Below are 19,003 nucleotides of genomic sequence, written 5' to 3'. Positions count from 1 at the left end.
TGTCAATTCTTTTGTCTCTTGACAAGAGAATAAGGTCCTCTCACTAGGTATGGTGGCACACATCTTCAATCCAGCACTTGGGAGGCAGAGGCTGGTGGATCTCTGAGTTTGAGGCCAGTCTGGAATACCTAGTGAGTTCCAGGGTCCCTGCCTCAAAACAACAATAACAAAAGACTAGAACTCCACAACTTGTCCACTCCTACAACTGTATGTAGCTTCTTCGTGTGTGGGAGGACAAAGCTTTGTTGGTGAGGGCTTGCCGAGCAAGCATGAAGCCCTTGGTCCAATCACTAGTATCTCACAAACTGGCATGATGGTACACTCTTGTAAGGAGGGCCAGGAGTTTAAGGTCATCCACGTCACACAGCTAGCTTGAGGCCTGCATAGCCTACCCCCAACCTAGGCTACCCGAGACTCTGTTACATGGAGCGCAGGGCACAGTGGCTTATGTCTTTAATCCAAGCACTTGGGAGGCTATCTCTGTGAGTTTGAGCCCAGACTGTTTTACATAGCGAGTTCCAAGCCCACCAGGATCACCACAGTGAGAACCTGTCTCAAGACAAAACAAAAAATTTTCAATCCACAAAATAAATGAATGAATAAATACATCACAGCCTAGCCTTACATCCTGACTTCAGATTCAGTCCAAAGCCCATTGCCTTTCTTCCCACCTAACACAGGTTCACTCTGGTACCTTGCCAGGTGTTGAACCTTCTGGCACTTTGCAGAACAATGAGAAATAACTTTTTATCATTTATAAGCTGCACAGCTTGTGACACTCTCTATGGCTGCAAAATCAATTTCTGAAGCAGGAGAAGGTGACGGCGGTGGTCCCGTTCCTGTCCCACTCAGAAGAGAATGGAAGAGAAAAATGAGTTCTTGGGGAACAGCACTGAAATAGCCCCAATGAAGGCTCCCACACTGCAGCGATGGCCTCTGCCTCTAGAGGGAAGCACAGCCTACGTAGCTGTGCCTCAACCCGCCAGCAAGCAACAATCTTCTGCACCCCTGCCATCACTCACCAGAACCTAGCTTACCACTCCACTCCCCCAACATGCCCTGACACAAATTCTCAGTGGCAACTTTGACTTATCTTTATCATTTCCTATATCAAGTGTTCTGGAACATTCTCCATCCTGAATGCCAGAGGGAGATAGCTGCTTCCTTTACCATCCCAGCTACTGCTGATCATAAATGTGTGTGTGCACATGTGCATGAGTGTGTGTGCATATGTGTGCGTGTGTCTGTGTGTGTGTGTGAATGTATGCTTCAAAACACAGATACCACGCTGGAGAGATAGCTCTGTTGGTACCCTGAGTTTGATCTCCAGAACTCAGGTTAAGTGACAAACAAAAGTCCTTCAAGATGATTAGTGAGTAAAGATGCATCCTGCCAGGGCCGGTGACCTGAGTTCAATCCCCAGGACCTGCACTGGGGATGGAGAAACAAGTCCCACAAGCTGGCCTCTGATGGTTCACTCTCTATTACAAATGCACATGCGCATTCTCTCTCTCTCTCTCTCTCTCTCTCTCTCTCTCTCTCTCTCTCTCTCTCACACACACACACACACACACACACACACACACACACACATATGCACACATGTTTTCAAGCCGGGCATGATGCAGTCACAGTGCCGGGGAGACTGGCACCGGTGGATCCCTGAGGGCTGACGGCATGGTCAGTAAAAAACCTGTCTCCAAAAAGTGTATGGTGCTTGAAGGACGGCGCCCAAGGCTGTTCTTTTACCCCACACATAAGAGTATGACATCATCCAAACACAAAGTTAAGAAATGTAGACAGCCATACCCAAAACAGGCAGCAAGCCACACGCTGAGGCCTCCCTCCACTGCAAGAACGTAAAGCAGGAAGCGATGTAACTTGGTTGAGGGGCCACAGCTCTGCAGAGCAGTGAGAGGTGAGACTTCACTTCAGCTTGCAGGCTGGAGGTCACACCCATGACCAACAAGTCCCTGGGGTTCCTTCTCAGCCGATTTCTAAACCGCTGTGACCCTTGCAGTGACTTTTAGATGAGTTTCCTCAACCAGTCTCCTGAGCAATTGCATTGCCTCTTCTTGAGGGGACCAAAAAGTCACTGGAGTTTGCAGCAAACCCAGAACTTATTCACACAGATTAGGTACTGGGTGCAACATACTTCCTGGGTACAAGGAGGTACTATCTACCCAAAGCCAGAGCCAGAGCCAGAGCCAAGGGAAGGAAGCTGTCCTTAAAAGGCCAGGTATACAGCCACCAAGTAGAGCTAATAAGATAAGAGAATTCCCATCACTCCGGAAATGGGCAAACAAAAGGGTTCAGAAAGCCTCTGTAGCTTGCTCAAGGCCATACACTAGTTAAGGAGTAGAACAAGAAACAAAAGAGGGGCTGGAGATTTGCTCTCTGGGAGAATGACTGTCTAACTTGGTCAGGTCCTGTATTCAGCCCCTAACACTGGGAAGACAAACAAACAAACAAAAAGCTTGTGTCATCTTTGTTGGGGGGGTACCTACTCCAGCCACCCAACAGGCTGTCCTGCTTCTCAAACACCCCTCAACTTGGCCTCCAGCTTCCGAGTTCACTATACATCAAAACCCACTCTTCAACCACAGACAAGCTCTCTTCTCAAAGTATAAGTCAAATCATGTCACACATGAGCTTAAAATCATGCAAAGTGTTTATTTATTATTAGGATTATTATTACCTCTGAAGCCCATGCAGATCTGAAACTTGCCTCGGTTTATCCCAGCACTCCTGTCTCTGCCTGCCTCACCAGGGCTAGGATTACAGGTGTATGCCAGCAACCCAAGCCCTCCCATTCTTACAAGGAAGTAAGGCTGAGGGATACAGTTCAGTAGTAGAGGGCTTGTCTTGGCATGCCAGAGGCCCTGGATTTCATCCCACAGTGCTTTAAAAATAAAAGGAGGAAAGGAGGGAGGAAGAAAGGAGGGAGGGGAGGAGAGAAGGAGGGAGGAAAGAAGAAAGAACAATTTACTGTAATGTCTGTGCTGGGAAGCAGGAGACAGAGGGTCAAGAATTCAAGGTCTTTCTGAGGACAGACGAAGTTACCAGGAGACTCTGAAAAGAGACAGGTGAGGGAGGGGAGAGGAAAAGAGAGGGCTTGAGGTGACAGCGGAAGAAGCATGTGAGGTTTGTCTGGAACTAGAGAAATGACTCCACAATTAAGAGCACTTGCTGTTCTTGCAGAGGACCAGGGTTCAGGTCCCAGCATCCACATGGTGTCCCATAACCGTCTGTAACTCCAGTTCCAGAGGGATCTGAGGCCATCTTCTGACTGTCTCAGCTGAGCCCTGCAAGTATGTGATGCAGACATGTATATAGGCACAACACCCATGCTCATAAAAGAATTGCTTTAAAAATATGTCTTATGTTTTGTTTCTAGCATTACAAAAAAAATCTGAAAAGATGGCTAAAATCAAAAACGCCAATGATAGCCTTTGCTGGAGAGGTTGTGGAGAAAGGGGTACACTCATCCATTGCTGGTGGGAATGCAAACTTGTGCAACCACTCTGGAAAGCAGTGTGGCGGTTTCTCAGAAAATTCGGGATCAACCTACCCCTGGATCCAGCAATACCACTCTTGGGAATATACCCAAGAGAGGCCTTATCATACAACAAAAATATATGCTCTACTATGTTCATAGCAGCATTGTTTGTAATAGCCAGAACCTGGAAGCAACCTAGATGCCCTTCAATTGAAGAATGGATGAAGGAAGTATGGAATATATACATATTAGAGTACTACTCAGCAGTAAAAAACAAGGACTTCTTGAAGTTTGCAGGCAAATGGATGGAAATAGAAAACACCATCCTGAGTGAGGTAAGCCAGACCCAAAAGGAGGAACATGGGATGTACTCACTCATATTGGTTTCTAGCCATAAATAAAGGACACTGAGCCTATAATTCGGGTTCTTAGAGAAGCTAAATAAGAAGGAGAACCCAAAGAAAATCATATAGGCATCCTCCTGAATATTAACCTTCATCAGGCGATGAAAGGAGACAGAGACAGAGACCCACATTGGAGCACCGGACTGAAATCTCAAGGTCCAAATCAGGAGCAGAAGGAGAGAGAGCACGAGCAAGGAACTCAGGACCGCGAGGGGTGCACTCACACACTGAGACAATGGGGATGTTCTATTGGGAACTCACCAAGGCCAGCTAGCCTGGGTCTGAAAAAGCCTGGGTTAAAACAGGTCTCACTGAACATAGTAGACAATGAGGACTACTGAGACCTCAAGAACAATGGCAATGGGTTTTTGATCCTACTGCACGAACTGTCTTTGTGGGAGCCTAGGCAGTTTGGATGCTCACCTTACTAGACCTGGATGGAGGAGGGTGGTCCTTGGACTTCCCACAGGGCAGAGAACCCTGATTGATCTTTGGGCTGACGAGGGAGGGGGAGGGAAAGGGGAGGCGGCGGTGGGGAAGAGACAGAAATCTTTAATAAATTAAAAAAATAAAAAAAATCTGAAAAGAAAGGAAATCAAAGGTTCAAAATCTTAGGCTGGGGATGTAGCTAGTGGGTCCACCATGGCTCTGAGCACACAAAGCCCTGGGTTCCACCTCAGCAATACATAAAAGACATGTGGGGCATAAGTCTGTGATTCCAACACTTGGGAGGTGGAGGTAGGAGGAGCAGAAATCCGAGATCATCTTCAGCTATGTAGTGAGCTTGGGACCACTGTTCGCTTACATGAAGCCTTGCAAAAAATTAAATGATTTAATTAAATCCAAAAAAGAAAAAAAAATCCAGCCCTTTCCTTCATCAACCCTGTTCTTGCTGTGACCAGTCAACCTCCAGGTCTTCTGGAACATTCCTATGACACCCTTCCCTAAGCAACTATTCCAAACACCCTCAGTGCCCTGATTTAATATCTTCAGAGACTCTGGTTGGTGGAATTTTGTTTTGACTTGAAGCAGAGTCTTGTGTAGTGCGAGTTGTCATGGAATCCCCTATGTACTTGAGGATGATCTGGAGCTCCTACACCTCCTGCCTCCACCATCATCGCCAACTTTCAATAAATATTCCTTAAATCAACGAACAGAAGGGCAATGGCCTCTTAACAAACTGCAGTGACGAAGAGCAGATAATCAATGTCTCAGCTAAGTGACTGAGAGATGACTCAATAGTGGTTAAAATGCTGGCTGCTTTACAGTGGGCCTGAGTTCAGTTTCCCCAGCTGACAACCAGCTTCTGGAAATCCGACCCCTCTTTGGCCTCCGCACGTACTGCTTCCACACATGCACACACATGGTTAAAAATAAGAATAAGTCTCTAACAACAGCGTGATGGCTAGCGTCATCTTGATGGCTCATTTTTGTATTTAAAAGTTTAAAAACCTCCATGCTCAAGAGGACTGTAAAGCGCAACCGAACTCCAAATGTTAAGGGCTGTTAAGGATTGCTGTAAAATCGCCTAGTCTGGTACAATTTCAACAAAACAGTTGTTAATGCGTGAAACTAGGTCACAAGGTTAACTGCTGCTCTGCTTCTGTAAACAAAAGCTCGCTTTGCTCCAGATAGTCTTCTGCTTAACAGACTTTATAAACCCCCCTGACTGATGTGGCTGGACTGACTCCCTGGCACCAATGTCTGAATAAAAGCCTCTATCTAGCCTCTTCGTTGTTTAAACTGTACTAATGTCCAGACGGTGAATCTCTGAAGGACCCTTAGACCCACATAGCAGTGAGGACAGTGTTTACGGCTTTGCACCTGCACCATCGAGAGATGTCACAAGAGTCTTGCCGGAATCAATTTTATTAACTTCATTTTAAAATGTGGAAACTGAAGCAAAGAGACTAGGCAAACTTCAGGTCACAGAGCAAGTTAGAGTTAACATGTAGTAGATCTGCCACCACCACCCCTCCCCCAGGATGCCTAAGTTTACCATGATCCAGAGTCCTCAATCTAAAACTCACAACAAAGAACAGCCTGAGGCAACTGCAGAAATAAAGAGGAGACGCTTGCATCTAGGCCTAGATCCGTGGGTCTGTGGGAGGAGATGGGGTCTCAACCCCTGGTTCTAAGTGAGGATGCTGACGATCTGAGGGAAGAGGGCTGGAGCCTGGACCGCTGAGTCTGAGGGAGGCCGCCTGTGGTCTAGAACCATAGCTATGTTCAAACCACGAGAGTTGGGGTTGGAGAGCTGGGTACTGGCCTGGTTCCCTGGATCTAAAGGAGTTACAGCTGGCTTCTGTCTAGGGGGGAGGATATTCTGGGCTGCCCAATGGCAGCTCCTTGCATCCTGCTAGCCCCGCCCCAGAGCGCCACACTTTTCTAGGCCTTGACTGGTTTCTTCTTTTGCCCCTCCCTTTCCTGTTAAGCCCCAGAAAGATCTAGAAAAGACTTCAGACGCGGTTGAGAAGATGGAAGAGCTAAAAGATGAGGCTTCGTGCAGTGGGTGAGTGAGATAAAACCTTTCGGGGAAGAGCCTCAGGAAGAAGGGGAGCAGAGTATATTAGAGCCAGGAGTGCCTTGAACTGATAATACCATCTAAAAACCAAATAGACAGACTAGGAACTCTCTGGACGACTTTGGTGGCTGACTGCTGAAAAAGATACTTTGAATATGGAGGGGAAAGGAACAGAAGAAGTTCGGCTACAGAGTATGAGACTAACCTGGCCACATGAGACCTTGTCTTAAATAAGTAAAATAATTAACTACAAAGTTAAGCCTTAGACACTTAGCAGCTGGGAATTGGAACTGGGGTGCTGGGTGCTGGAATTTAAAAGGAAAGGGAATAAGCGGGTGGAGGAACTCATAGGAGCAGGGTCCCCGGCAGCGGTGCAGCAGTACCAGACAGCTGATGATGGACTGACCGGCCTTATTATCTCCCTAGGGGCAACCTTTCTCTGCCGTTAGCGGGAACTGAGACACAGCCTGCATCAGCTACCCCAGCCCTACCACCCTCGCTTCTTAGCACCCTAGACCCAGCTCACCTGGGACTCCCTGAGCAACTGGCCTCTGTGACTGTCCCCATCCGCTTGGACACTCTGTCTTACCTTCTACACACTGCTCTGCTGGGGACCTACAAGTTCCAACAGTCCCTACCCCCTTGCTCCTGCTCTGCGCAGCCATACCACAACTCACCAGACACAGCCAGGAGGCCTCCCAGGAAATGGGACCAGGTCTCTGGGGGCTGGGAGGTTCAGCGCAGGCCTTCCAGGGGCAGGGGCAGGGGCCGGGGCCAGTCCCGATGGTGTCCTGGGAGAGCCAAAGAGTTTGAGAGGAGCATAGCAGGAGGCCCTGGGGCTGGCCCCAAGACCCAACCAGTGACACCACTATCCCAGGATGGGCAGAAGGAAGCTGGAGCCCTGGAACCATCCCCACCTCCAGCGCCTTTATCTGAAGACTGGGAGACAGACTACTAGGACCCCAAAGAGCATCTGGTACTTGGCCACCCAAGGGTTCTTTCCAAGAGCTCACAGAGTTCTTAATCCTTCAGAGGTACTCCTAAGAAATATCATCTCTACAGCCTTCCCAGCCCCCATACTACAGCCTCTGAAGGTCTTCTACAGATCACCTTGTAAAGCCTAAACCCGACTTACATTCCAGATAAGAAAACTCCCCTGCCCACATTCACAGTATCCCAAGCCCAGCTACTATCCCGGCTTATTCTCAATGCCCCCAAGGCTGCTCCAACCCCATTTCCAGACCAAATCATTACCCCAGTCCCTTTCTCTCTCCATTCCGAAGCCAACCCCATCCTCCACACTCTTCTCTTGGCCTTCAGTTCTAATCCACGTTCATTCCTAATTTGTTTATTTGCTGGGTTTTTTTTTTTTTTTTTTTCAGTACTAGTCTCCTGAATGCCAGCCAAACACGGAACTAAACTGCAACCATCCTTTATTTTTATCTTGAGATAGGGTCTCGCCAAGTGTCCAAGCTGGCCTTGAACTTGCAACCCTCCTGTCTCAGGCTTCCAAGTATCTGGGAAAGTTCTCGGCCATAAGGTCTCCCATCATTCCCAACTCATTTTGCTTTGTTTTAGAACCTGTCTCACCAATCCTCCTCTCTCAGTCGGCCGAGTACTGAGATTGCTGTGGACCAGGAGACTGCCCTCATTCTCCTCTACCTGGTCCTCATTTCATTTCCCTCGTCTCACACCTCACACTCACCTTCATGTCACACCAAGCACCAGCCCCAGTCCCGACATCTGCCATGTCCCAGTCAAGCTCTGACAAGCCCCTGATCCTACACCACAAGGAACCCCTTGGCCTGACATGTCCAGACACCTTTATCCACCCCTGGCATTGCTGTTCCCTGTCCCCCAGGCTGGGAAGCCCAGGTTGAACAATAAAAGGATGGCTGCTCTGTCTCTTTTGTGTGGACCATGCTTCCTGCAAAGCTCAGGCTACCCGTAGTGGGGACTAGGGAGATGGGTAGGATCACACACAGAGGCTGATGGGGCCCCCCTCTCCCCTGTTTCAGCAAATTCCAGAGGTCTCTGCTGCCACTGTGTTTCTGCCTGCTGGAAGCTGCTGGGCTATGCAGCCATTGTGTGGGGAGGCTTAAGGGATTTGGGGGAGCCATGAGGCAGAGATGCCAGCAACCTGGCTCAGCTCAGTCTCCACAGAGGGGCTTCGGCAGAAGGAAGGCTCAGAACAGTCTCCGCCACTCAGGTAGGCACCAGCGTGAGACCTGCAGCCCCCTACCTGAGAATTCTAGGCTCCCAGACTCTTCTCTCCAAGAGCTTTGAATTGAAGTTGTTAGACATCTTCCTGTCAGGAATGAAGAATCCAGATTCTCCACCCTCTTCCCTCGGAGCCAGGGGTCCAGGCACCTGCTTTCCCCCTCAGACCCAGGAGTCTACTCTTCCCCTTTAGCCCCTTAAGCCCATTCTCCAGCCTTCTTCTCTAACCCAGGGGGTCCAGGATACCCATTCACAAACCAGCTCTCCCCTCTCCACAGATCGCCATGTACAGCTTCATGGGTGGCGGCCTCTTCTGTGCCTGGGTGGGGACCATCCTGTTGGTGGTAGCCACAGCAACGGACCACTGGATGCAGTACCGGCTGTCGGGGTCCTTCGCACACCAGGGCCTGTGGCGTTACTGCTTGGGCAGCAAGTGCTTCCTACAGACAGAGAGCATTGGTGAGCCTTGAGGCCAGGGTTTGAGTGGTACTGAGGTCTAGCCTTGCCCAGAGCACAGCCCTATGGCCATCATCTCGGCATTCTAAGAGAAAGCATGGTGGCTCAGAGAGGCAGAGGCACTGGACTACGATGCTCAACAGGGGGTGGAACAGACTTGGGGCCTATGGATTGTTTTCTAGTTCAGGGACAGGGTGTAAGGTTTTGTAGTTAGGTTAACGGGGTGGCATTTTCCCTGCACAAAACGGTATCAGATGCAGCAAAGAGGCTGGGGTTGCCAGAACAATATGTTATAAATATCTGTGATGAGCTGGGTGTGGTAGCGTGTGCCTGTAATCTCAGCATTTGGGATGTGGCAACAGGAGGATTGTGAGTTTTTGGCTACATAGTTTGACCTTGTCTCAAAATACAACAAACAAATAAACAAGTGCTATGAGCCAATAAACAGTGTTAAGGACAGGGACCACGGAGACTGTTGATGGGACTGCATGCCAGATGAAAGACCTTTTGCTATCTATCTACTGTGTACCAGGTCAGGTACTTATGGATGGATGGATGGATACATGAATACATGAATAGGTGATTGACTGACTGATATTGATTGACTGATATATATATAATAGAAAGATGATGGTTAGATGGGTGAATGAAAAATAGATAAAAAATGAACAAACAAAAAGAATAGATAGATGATAGATAGATAGATAGATAGATAGATAGATAGATAGATAGGAAGATAGATAGGATGATAGAATGGATGTATGGATAAATAAGATAGAGATATGATGGATACATGGATAGATAAGATAGAAATATGATGGGCAAGATGGATAAGTGTATAAATAATGTAGAGTTCATGGATAGAATAGATAGGTGGATAGACTGATAGGAAGGATAGGACAAGCTAGATGACAGATGGATAGATGGATAAGTAGGAAGTCTCTTAGTTATTCTTCTATTGCCATGACAAAACACCATGACCAAGGAAGCTTATAGAAGAAAGAGTTTATTGGGGCTTGCAGTTTTACTGTGTTAGAGTCCATGACCATCATGATGGGGAGCATGGTGGCAGGCAGGCAGGGGTGGTGCTGCAGCTGAGTGATACCTCTTAACCCACAAACAGGAGGCAAAGAGAGGGGGAGAGAGGGGGAGAGACAGACAGACAGACAGACAGACAGACAGACCAGGCCTGGCATGGACTTTAGAAACCTCAAGAGTCCACCCCCAATGACATACCTCCTCCCAACAAGGCCTCATCTCCTAATTCCCAAACAGTTCCACCAACTGGGGACCAAACGTTCAAATACATAAGCCTATGGGATCTATTCTCATTCAAATGACCAGAGGTATGTAAGCAGACAGGCAAACAGACAAGCAAGCAGGCTGACTGGCCAGCTGGCCAGACATGGTGGCTTGCATCTATAATTTTGGAACCAGGAGGCTGAAGTAAGAAGATTGCCTGTCACCCAAACAAACAAACAAATAACAGTTCTAACTCTGAAACACCAGAGAGAGATGCAGATCCCTGAGGTTCCCTGGCCAGCCAGCTTAGCTACTTGGTGAGCCAGGGAGAAACCTTATTTCAAAAAACAAGGTGGACAGCTCCTGAGGAACAACACTCAAGGTTGGTCTTGGGTTTCAATATGCACATACATACATGTTTCCACATAAACAGCCAGGCATGTACTCAACACACACACACACACACACACACACACACACACACACACAATGGAAGGAGCGTGACATGGAGAAATATATTACATAGTATATATTAGGTATGAATATATAATACTAATGAATAATATGCTGTAGTCTACATAATATACTCTATATAGCATGGGAATTTAGTCATATTTAATGTTTTGTTTAGTGTATTATACAATACAGTATATGATAAGCTAATATATCAAAAAATATCAAGCCTCCACAAGATTTTCTACAGTATTTTAATTAATAATTATTGAGTGCTATCCTGAAAACAACAAAAATAAGCTAAACCTAGCCCAAGAACTTTTCATAGGTCAGCCTCCTTCCATCTCCCAGGAATGCTCGGGGGCTGTTCAGTTAGTGGTGCACACCTGCAGTTCTAGAACTCAGGAGACCCAAGCGGAACCACATCAGGACAGAGGAAAGTGTGGCATCTCAAGTGTAATTCCAGCACTTGGAATGTAGAGTCAGCAGAGTCAGGAATTCAAGGTCAATCTTGGCTACATTAACTTCAAGGACAAGAAGATTGGGCTATAAGAGACCCAGTCTCAAAACTTGTTACATCTATCATGTGCCAGACAGGTGTCAGGGGCTGGGTATGCAACCGAGAGAGAAGGACCCAGCCCTGGTCTTTTCAGACACCACAGATACAGTTAAAAGATCAGGACTTTTCAGATGCAGCAAAGTATAATGGATGAAAAGAAAAGGATCAGAGAGATAGAGATTATTGTCAAGAGCTTATGGGGAAACATTCACCCTATAAACACTTCACAAGGCCTACGTGTAAGCCACACCCATGCTGGGATGCTCACATCAAGAACCAAGCCAGTCCCTGTCTTCAGGGAGAAGTCAAGGTGGAGGGGGTGAAACAGAAGAGACAGTCAGAATGTAAAGCAGAGAGTGAGGATAGTGGCCGTGATCAGTCCCCAGAAGAGGCCGCGAGAGCTGGGGCGTTGGAGAATGAGTCTGCTAGGTCAACGGAGGGAAGAGCCAAGTCAGACCATGAAGGAAACAGGGGCCTCGAATAACTGTGATGTCTCCACAGCATACTGGAATGCCACCCGGGCTTTCATGATCCTGTCTGCCCTGTGTGCCACCTCAGGCATCATCATGGGCGTCCTAGCCTTCGCACAGCAGTCTGCCTTCACCCGCTTCTCCAGGCCCTTCTCCGCTGGCATCATGTTTTTTGCCTCCAGTGAGTGAGCCTATCCTTCCTTCCCCACCCAAATTTCCCAGCTCCTCAACCCCATGCCAACATCCACTTCCCATCACCCCCACTCCATCCCCTCTCTCACCCCTAGACCCAACTCCACCGACTTCCCTTTCTCCTTTGCTTTTAACTCCACTTTGTAATTAGAGACAGTCACCTCCTCCCCTCCCTTCTTTCCTTTCTTTTGTCCTAGTAATGAGAATTAAATCTCTGGAACTTACATACACTAGAAAGACATTCTACCACTCTTAGCCTCTCACTGGAGAATTCTAGGCAGAGGTTCTACCACTGAGCCATACCCAGCCCCCCACTGGGGCATGATAGGCATGGCCACTCCACCACTGAACCACGGCTTAGCCCTTCACTGGAGGATTCTAGGCAGGGATTCTAATACTAACCACCTCATAGAACTTAAAAAATATTCACACTTACAGTGATAGTCTTGATACACATTCAGCCCAGGACCAGCTGATGAAGAGACATATATAGTGAATCCTGCCAGAATTTCATCACACAGGTGCATTAGTGTCATTTCTCAATGCTATGACCAAATATTTAACCAGAAACAACTTCAGAAAGGTAGGAAGGTCTATTTAGCTCACAGTTGGAGGGCACAGACCATCACAACACAGAAGTCACGATGGCAGAAGCATGGGGCAGCTGGTCATATTGCACCCACAATCAGGAAACAGAGAGATAACAGCCAGTGCTAGACTCACTTTCTTATTTTTTATTCTGTCTCTTTTTTATCCTAGACAGAATAAAACAATGAGATACTGTTGTCCACATTTAGGGTGTATATTCTACTTAATTAAAATGCTTGGGAGGGGCTGGTGAGATGACTCAGTAGCTAAAGAAACTTGCTTTTAAGCCTGGTGTTTATGTCCCCAGAACCTACACACTGGAAAGAGAACAGACTCCTACAGAGTGTCCTCTGACCTTCTCTCAAGTGCCATAGCACACACACATAAATCAAATAATAAGTAAATAACCTCTTCTCTGGAAACACACACACACTCACACAATGCACGTGTGTGTGAGTGTATGTGTGTCCTAGGGGTTCTAGACCCAGCAGAGCAGACACTGAAGACCAGCCACCACAGATGGACTTGGTTTAGCCTCCAGCTTCCGCTGTCCCAGAGGCAGCACTCTCAGGCTCAGGATCCTCATACCCTTCTGTTTTAGTCACCGCAGTGAAGTGACACCAAGACCACAGCAGCTATAACAAATGGAAACACTTAACTGGGGCTTGCTTACAGTTCCAGAGATTTTGTGTATTATCTTCATAGAAGGGAGAATTCACAGTGCTGGAGAGTACCTGAGAGCTACATACTGATCCACAGGTCAAGAGAGAGAGAGAGAGATAGTGTGGGCTCGGCATGGACTTCTGAAGCCTCAAAGGCCACCCCCAGTGATACATTTCCTCCAACAAGGCCACACCTTCCAATCCTTCTAATCCTTTCAACTAATGCCACTTCGTGGTAACTAAAAGTTTAAAAACAGGAGCCTCTGGGAGGCATTCTTATTCAAACCTCCACAGCTCCAATCCCTGGCAGGTATTTGTGACAGGCACCCCAGCCACTTGTTAGTTCACAGAAACTCTAGTGTGATCCAAGGAGGTCATTAGAGTAATTAAGACACTCGTAACTCAGGACACTGCAAGGGTTTGTTTCCCCTCCCAGAACACAGAGACAAGGAACTGTCCAACGCTTTATTGTGCTTCCCTGCCCTGTCCTCACCGGATCCAATCCCCCATATCACCTTCCACTGTTGGTACCATCATCAACCTCTCCTCTTCCTTATCTCCTATTCTCTTATCCAACTTCACGCCACCCCATGCTCTCTCCCCAGCTCTTTTCGTCCTGTTGGCCTTGGCCATTTACACTGGAGTCACTGTCAGCTTCCTCGGCCGCCGCTTTGGGGACTGGCGCTTTTCATGGTCTTACATCCTGGGCTGGGTGGCCCTGCTCATGACCTTCTTTGCAGGTACTGAGGCAGAATGATGGGAAGGTGGAAGTCTGGGGCAAGGCAAGCGACCTCAGAGGGTGAGGTGACAAGACACCCTACACACATCTGATGGCAGACTCTGGGTCCCAGGGAGGGAGGAAATGAATGAAGAGTCTCTTGAAACGGAAAGGCAGGCCCAAAGGGTTTGGGTATCAACGGATTCTGTCCACACAGGCATTTTCTACATGTGTGCCTACCGGATGCACGAGTGCCGGCGTCTGTCCACCTCACGCTGAGACCCAGGACAAACCTTGCAGATAGAAGTTGCGATGAAGGCACTGAAGAGGAAGGGGAGGACCTAGGAGCTGGAGGAAGTCTGGGCTCCTGAGGGAATGAGGGGGCTCAGTCCTGGATTCTAGATAGGGGAGTCCCTGATCCCTCTGTCCTGTGTGGGTCAGGTGGGAAGGAGTTGAGAAGACATGAACCCCTACCTGGCCTGAAGGGTGGTAGAGAAATGGAAACTCTTTTAGAGAGGCATTTTGTGATCTAATAAAGCTGATGTGGAACTATCAAAGTGTGAGTCCTCACAGTGCTGGTTTGGAGAAATGGGCTAGGGTGGTGGTTGGGGGACAGGGGTATTCTGACATGGTGTCCTCTCTTCCTCAGTTCTGCAGGGATGGGAACAAGATAAATGGGTCCCTACCCTGGAGACGGCCATGGTTTAATGTCTAGAAATGGATGTGTGGGATAACAGGATGAACAAACTGATCTCAGGAAATAAAGCTTCCCTGCTCCCCACCCGCTCCAGGCAGCGCCTTCCCTCTGCTTCCTTCCCTGGACGTCCTCTCCACTACGTTCATCCAGGGAAGGAAGGGGAGGTTCTGCTCCCTCTCCATTTTAGTTTATGTTTTTGGAAGGACAGAGTCTCAAGTAGCCAAGGCTGGCCTTAAACATGTGATCCTCCTGCCTCAGATCTCTTGAGTGCTGGGAAGACAGTAAGGGATGACAGACACATTCTGTTTCCCTGGAGAGAAGGTGTTGACCACTGGAAGACAGAGGCAGAATAGCCCTGAATTGCTACTCCCCAGACAGCCTCATCTTGGTGTTAAGACACCCATGCTGGAGGGCCCAGCCAAGTAGGGTGAATTCTCACTATATTGTGAGATGAGGATGTGGGAAGGCCTTCCTGTCCTTAAGTTGTATGGAATCCTGTCTGCCCTGGGCAGAGGCTTTAACTAGGACCTTGGAATCTCTCTTCCCACCAAGTCCTCCCTCCCTTGGAACTGGTATTTTGACTCCACTATTCTTCTACTATTGGAAACTCTAGTGCTAGAGTCTAGAAGCAGAGTGTAAAAACCACAGGAAAATGTGAAATAACTGCCCCCTCAGCCACATCTCCCCTTTGAGTTAATTCACACCCTAGTATGACTAGTCTACTTCCCACCTCTGGGCCCCCAAAGCCCTCCCTAAGGTCTTCCAGGAAGCCCTCTCTGTTGTCTCCAACTGTGGAGACACAGAACCCGTGACAACAGTCTAAACCACTACCTAGACCACGGAAGGTGGACACCCCCAGAGCAGCCAGTGAGTGAAGACATCAACAGGCCCACCCTCACCAGGCAGGAGAAGAGGGGAGGGGAAACCGCGCAGGAAGGGAGGGTGTGAGAAGAGTCAGATGCCAGGCCTGAAGCTACAGCCAAAGTGTCTGACTGCTGGCTGCTTCTTCAGCTCGGAGGACCTGGGAGTCTGGGTGCATGACCTTCTCCTTCCTCTGAGACCCAACAGTCTGGGTTATCTGTGTCTTTACCCCGTAAGAAGTAGAAAGCCAGAGCTGTGTCCATGGAGCCCTGCCGGTCCCTGGCTCTGCTTGCTGGCCTCCTGGGCCTGGCTTCTTCTCTGATTGCTCTGAGCACTGACTTCTGGATAGTGGCCACAGGCCCCAGCTCCTCTTCCCACAGCGGCCTCTGGCCGAGGACACATGAGATCCAGGTAGCAGGTAAAGTGCCGTGGGCTCCCTGGTGGTGGGAATGGCCAGTGGGGAACAGACACCCACAAGTCTCATCCTGCATTAGGTTATATCCATGTGACACAGAGCTTCTGTATCCTGGCTGCCCTGTGGAGCCTGGTGTCCGTGGGCTTCCTGATTTTGTCTTACAGTCCAGCCCTATCCCTCCCAGGCCGTGGCCCTCTGGTGTCAACTGTCATGGCTTTTGCTGCAGGTATGAATGGAATCTGGGCTGCACTGGGACACCAGGGCTGGTGAGTCCTGCAGTGGCCAAGCCAGCTCTCTCTTGTTCTTGTTTTCAGCTCTCTCCATAATAGTGGCCATGGCGGTGTACACCAGTAATAGATGGAGCCAGACTCCATTTCCGCAGGTCCAGACATTCTTCTCATGGTCCTTTTACCTGGGCTGGGCCTCCTCTATCCTGTTCCTCTGTGCAGGTGACTATGTAGCCCATCTCCCCGGGAGGACCCTGCTGGGGTGTGGGGAGAGGCAGTGCAGGGCACTCAAATACTCAATCTCTCCTCCCATCTCTGTCTCCATACCAGGCTGCCTGAGCCTGGGTGCTCACTGCAAAACCCCCCGGGCTGGGTACGAAACCTTATGAACAGAAGGCAAGCCAGCAGGGTCAGCAGGATGCCTGGAGCCTGGTCCTCACAGGAGCCACAGAGAAAATGCAGGACTCTGGCTCTGTCCCTCCCACCTTGTCTTGCCCTTCATTGCTTTCTTCACACATTCAATAAAAACATACGGAGATCTAATTGTTCCAAGATCAATTCAGTCAAGAAATAAGCCAAGCCAGGCCTATCTCCCAGTTGCTGTGGAGGCTGGAGCAAGGGTGTCACAACTTCCAAGCCTGTTTGGGCTATACAGAGAGTTCAAGGCTGGCCTGGGTGACTTCCGGAGATCCTGCCTCAAGGCAAAAACTAAAACGTGGGCAGGGATTGTGGCTCAGTGGAAGAGATTTGCTGAGCATGAATGAGGTCCGAGTTCTTTCCCCAGCACCTAAGTCAACCATGCTTAGGGTGGGTAAGAGAAGAGCCCTCAGGAGAGGGAGAGCCATCAGCTGCACACCAGAAGTGGATTCTGCCCTGTGTGGACATAATTTTCCTGTGTTTCTTTCCCGTCTTCAATTGTTTTTCTTTCTCCCATTTTCTTTTTTTTTTTTTTTTCTTTTTTGAGACAGGGGTTCGCTGTGGCTTTGGAGCCTGTCCTGGAACTAGCTCTGTAGACCAGGCTGGTCTCGAACTCACAGAGATCCGCCTGCCTCTGCCTCCCAAGTGCTGGGATTAAAGGCGTGCGCCACCATCGCCCGGCTCTTTCTCCCATTTTCTCTTTCTCTTTTCTTCCCCAAGTGGCCCCCATTTTTACCAGGTATTTCCTTTTCTCTCTGTGAGGCCACTTCTAGACCACTGATATGCATCACAAAAGGCTGTAACCACTAGCTTTTGACGTGGGCCAGACAACAGCCACAGCCTGAGGATGTGGGATGAAAACTAAACCCAGGCATATCTTTTATTTTTTTTAAACCAGAGATGATATTTAGCAACTATTCTTTAGGTTTAACATAGAAGATGGGCCACAGAGCATCCTTCAAGCTAAGGCAAGCCTTCGACCACCAAGCTACATGGCCAACTCCCTTGTACCTTTGGAGACAATGTCTTACTAACTGTCCAGGCAGTCCTTGAATTCACAGCAATTCTCCTGCTACAGACTCTGAAGAATTAGGATTACAAATATTCATGAGCACAGGAATTATGCGATCCAGGCAGAGGTGCCCAAAGATGGAGACATGGAAAGGATATGAAAGGGGGTGATTTGTGTCTAGACTGTAGAATGTGGTGGCAGTGGGAAATTATGACAGAGAGGCAGAAGGGAGCCAGGGCCTCTATTGCCAAAGCTAGTTTTCTCCTGAGAATGGTGGCCAATTGTGCAATAACTGTGAACAGTGGAGAAGCTGTCCCAAGTGTGTGAGAGAGAGTGACTGGGGAGTGAGACTGGAAGGTTGGAAAGCTGGTAGGAAGGGACAGAGCTTGGGGTCAAAGGCATAATGGAAGCAAGGGGAGCTGGCCTGACAAAATGAGAGACAGCAGAGTTGCAACAAGTTTGAGTCCATGCCAGTGATCTTCCTGGCAATGTGGTTGAGTGGCCACAGAGGAATGCTGGGAGCAGGTGAGGCTCTCTGGGGATCAGATGAGGAACCTAGGGCTGGAGGTGACATTTTGGTTGCTCTCTCAGATCTTCAGGGTCACTATCCTTAAGGAGAGGAGGGCTCTCCTAGAGAGAGGGTTATGATGGCACCCAGAGGAGATCAGCATTACCAGAGGAGTAGAGGAGAGGGTCAGAGAGGGCACAGACTGAAAACTGGGGGCCAGGAGAGCTTATGGGGTATCATGATAGTTAAAGGAAGAGCAGCTTTATAACAACATCAGCCAAGCAATAGCTGTAGCTTTGGAGCTCCTTCCTTCTTTTTATCCTTCCTTTCTTCCTCACTTCTTCCTTTTCTTTTTTGAGACGGGAGCTTAGCTGGTCTGAAACTCATATGTAGATCAAGCTAGCCTCAAAACTGAAAGTAATCCTCCAGCTTCCTTCTAGGATTACAGGCAGGAGCAACCAAGCCTGTTCCCAGGCCTGCTTTCTGAGCTCTGTTAAGAGAGCCTTGGAAAGTAGGCTCAGAAGTTGAGTTCAGTTCCCAACACCCACAGCATGGTGGCTCAAAGCCAAGGAACTTCAGTTCCAAGGGATTCAGTGCCTCTGCCTCCACTGGGCATCTGCACTCATACGCACAAAACCACACACAGACACGTGCATACACAGAACCACACACAGACACAGAACCACACACAGACACATGCATACACACAACCACACACAGACACATGCATACACAGAACAACACACAGACACAGAACCACACACAGACACATGCATACACACAACCACACACAGACACATGCATACACACAACCACACACAGACACATGCATACACAGAACAACACACAGACACAGAACCACACACAGACACATGCATA

At 48.6% G+C, this 19,003-nt stretch overlaps 3 protein-coding genes across 3 annotated transcripts; all 3 read left to right on the top strand.

Annotated features, from left to right (window-relative positions):
* Positions 1 to 6,380: 6,380 nt before the first annotated feature.
* On the top strand, positions 6,381 to 7,385 carry CUNH19orf84 (chromosome unknown C19orf84 homolog). Its single transcript, XM_050121272.1, has 2 exons — positions 6,381 to 6,415; positions 6,854 to 7,385. Exons 1-2 carry the CDS (start codon positions 6,381 to 6,383, stop codon positions 7,383 to 7,385), a joined length of 567 nt encoding a protein of 188 aa, XP_049977229.1.
* Positions 7,386 to 8,931: 1,546 nt separating this feature from the next.
* Lim2 (lens intrinsic membrane protein 2) lies at positions 8,932 to 14,584 on the top strand. Its single transcript, XM_050121274.1, has 4 exons — positions 8,932 to 9,106; positions 11,859 to 12,008; positions 13,875 to 14,009; positions 14,205 to 14,584. The coding sequence occupies exons 1-4, from the start codon at positions 8,932 to 8,934 to the stop codon at positions 14,264 to 14,266; spliced, it is 522 nt and encodes a 173-aa protein (XP_049977231.1). The 3' UTR covers positions 14,267 to 14,584.
* Positions 14,585 to 15,643: 1,059 nt separating this feature from the next.
* On the top strand, positions 15,644 to 16,724 carry Nkg7 (natural killer cell granule protein 7). Its single transcript, XM_050121273.1, has 4 exons — positions 15,644 to 15,963; positions 16,040 to 16,186; positions 16,275 to 16,409; positions 16,518 to 16,724. The coding sequence occupies exons 1-4, from the start codon at positions 15,807 to 15,809 to the stop codon at positions 16,574 to 16,576; spliced, it is 498 nt and encodes a 165-aa protein (XP_049977230.1). The 5' UTR covers positions 15,644 to 15,806; the 3' UTR covers positions 16,577 to 16,724.
* The last annotated feature ends 2,279 nt before the right edge of the window (positions 16,725 to 19,003 follow it).

Source organism: Alexandromys fortis, unplaced genomic scaffold (assembly GCF_014885135.2).
Source record: "Alexandromys fortis isolate MF-2015 unplaced genomic scaffold, M_Fortis_MF-2015_v1.1 scaffold_161, whole genome shotgun sequence".
NCBI lineage: Eukaryota > Metazoa > Chordata > Mammalia > Rodentia > Cricetidae > Alexandromys > Alexandromys fortis.
Note: the sequence above shows the minus strand (reverse complement) of the source record. Positions and strands in the feature narration are given on the sequence as shown.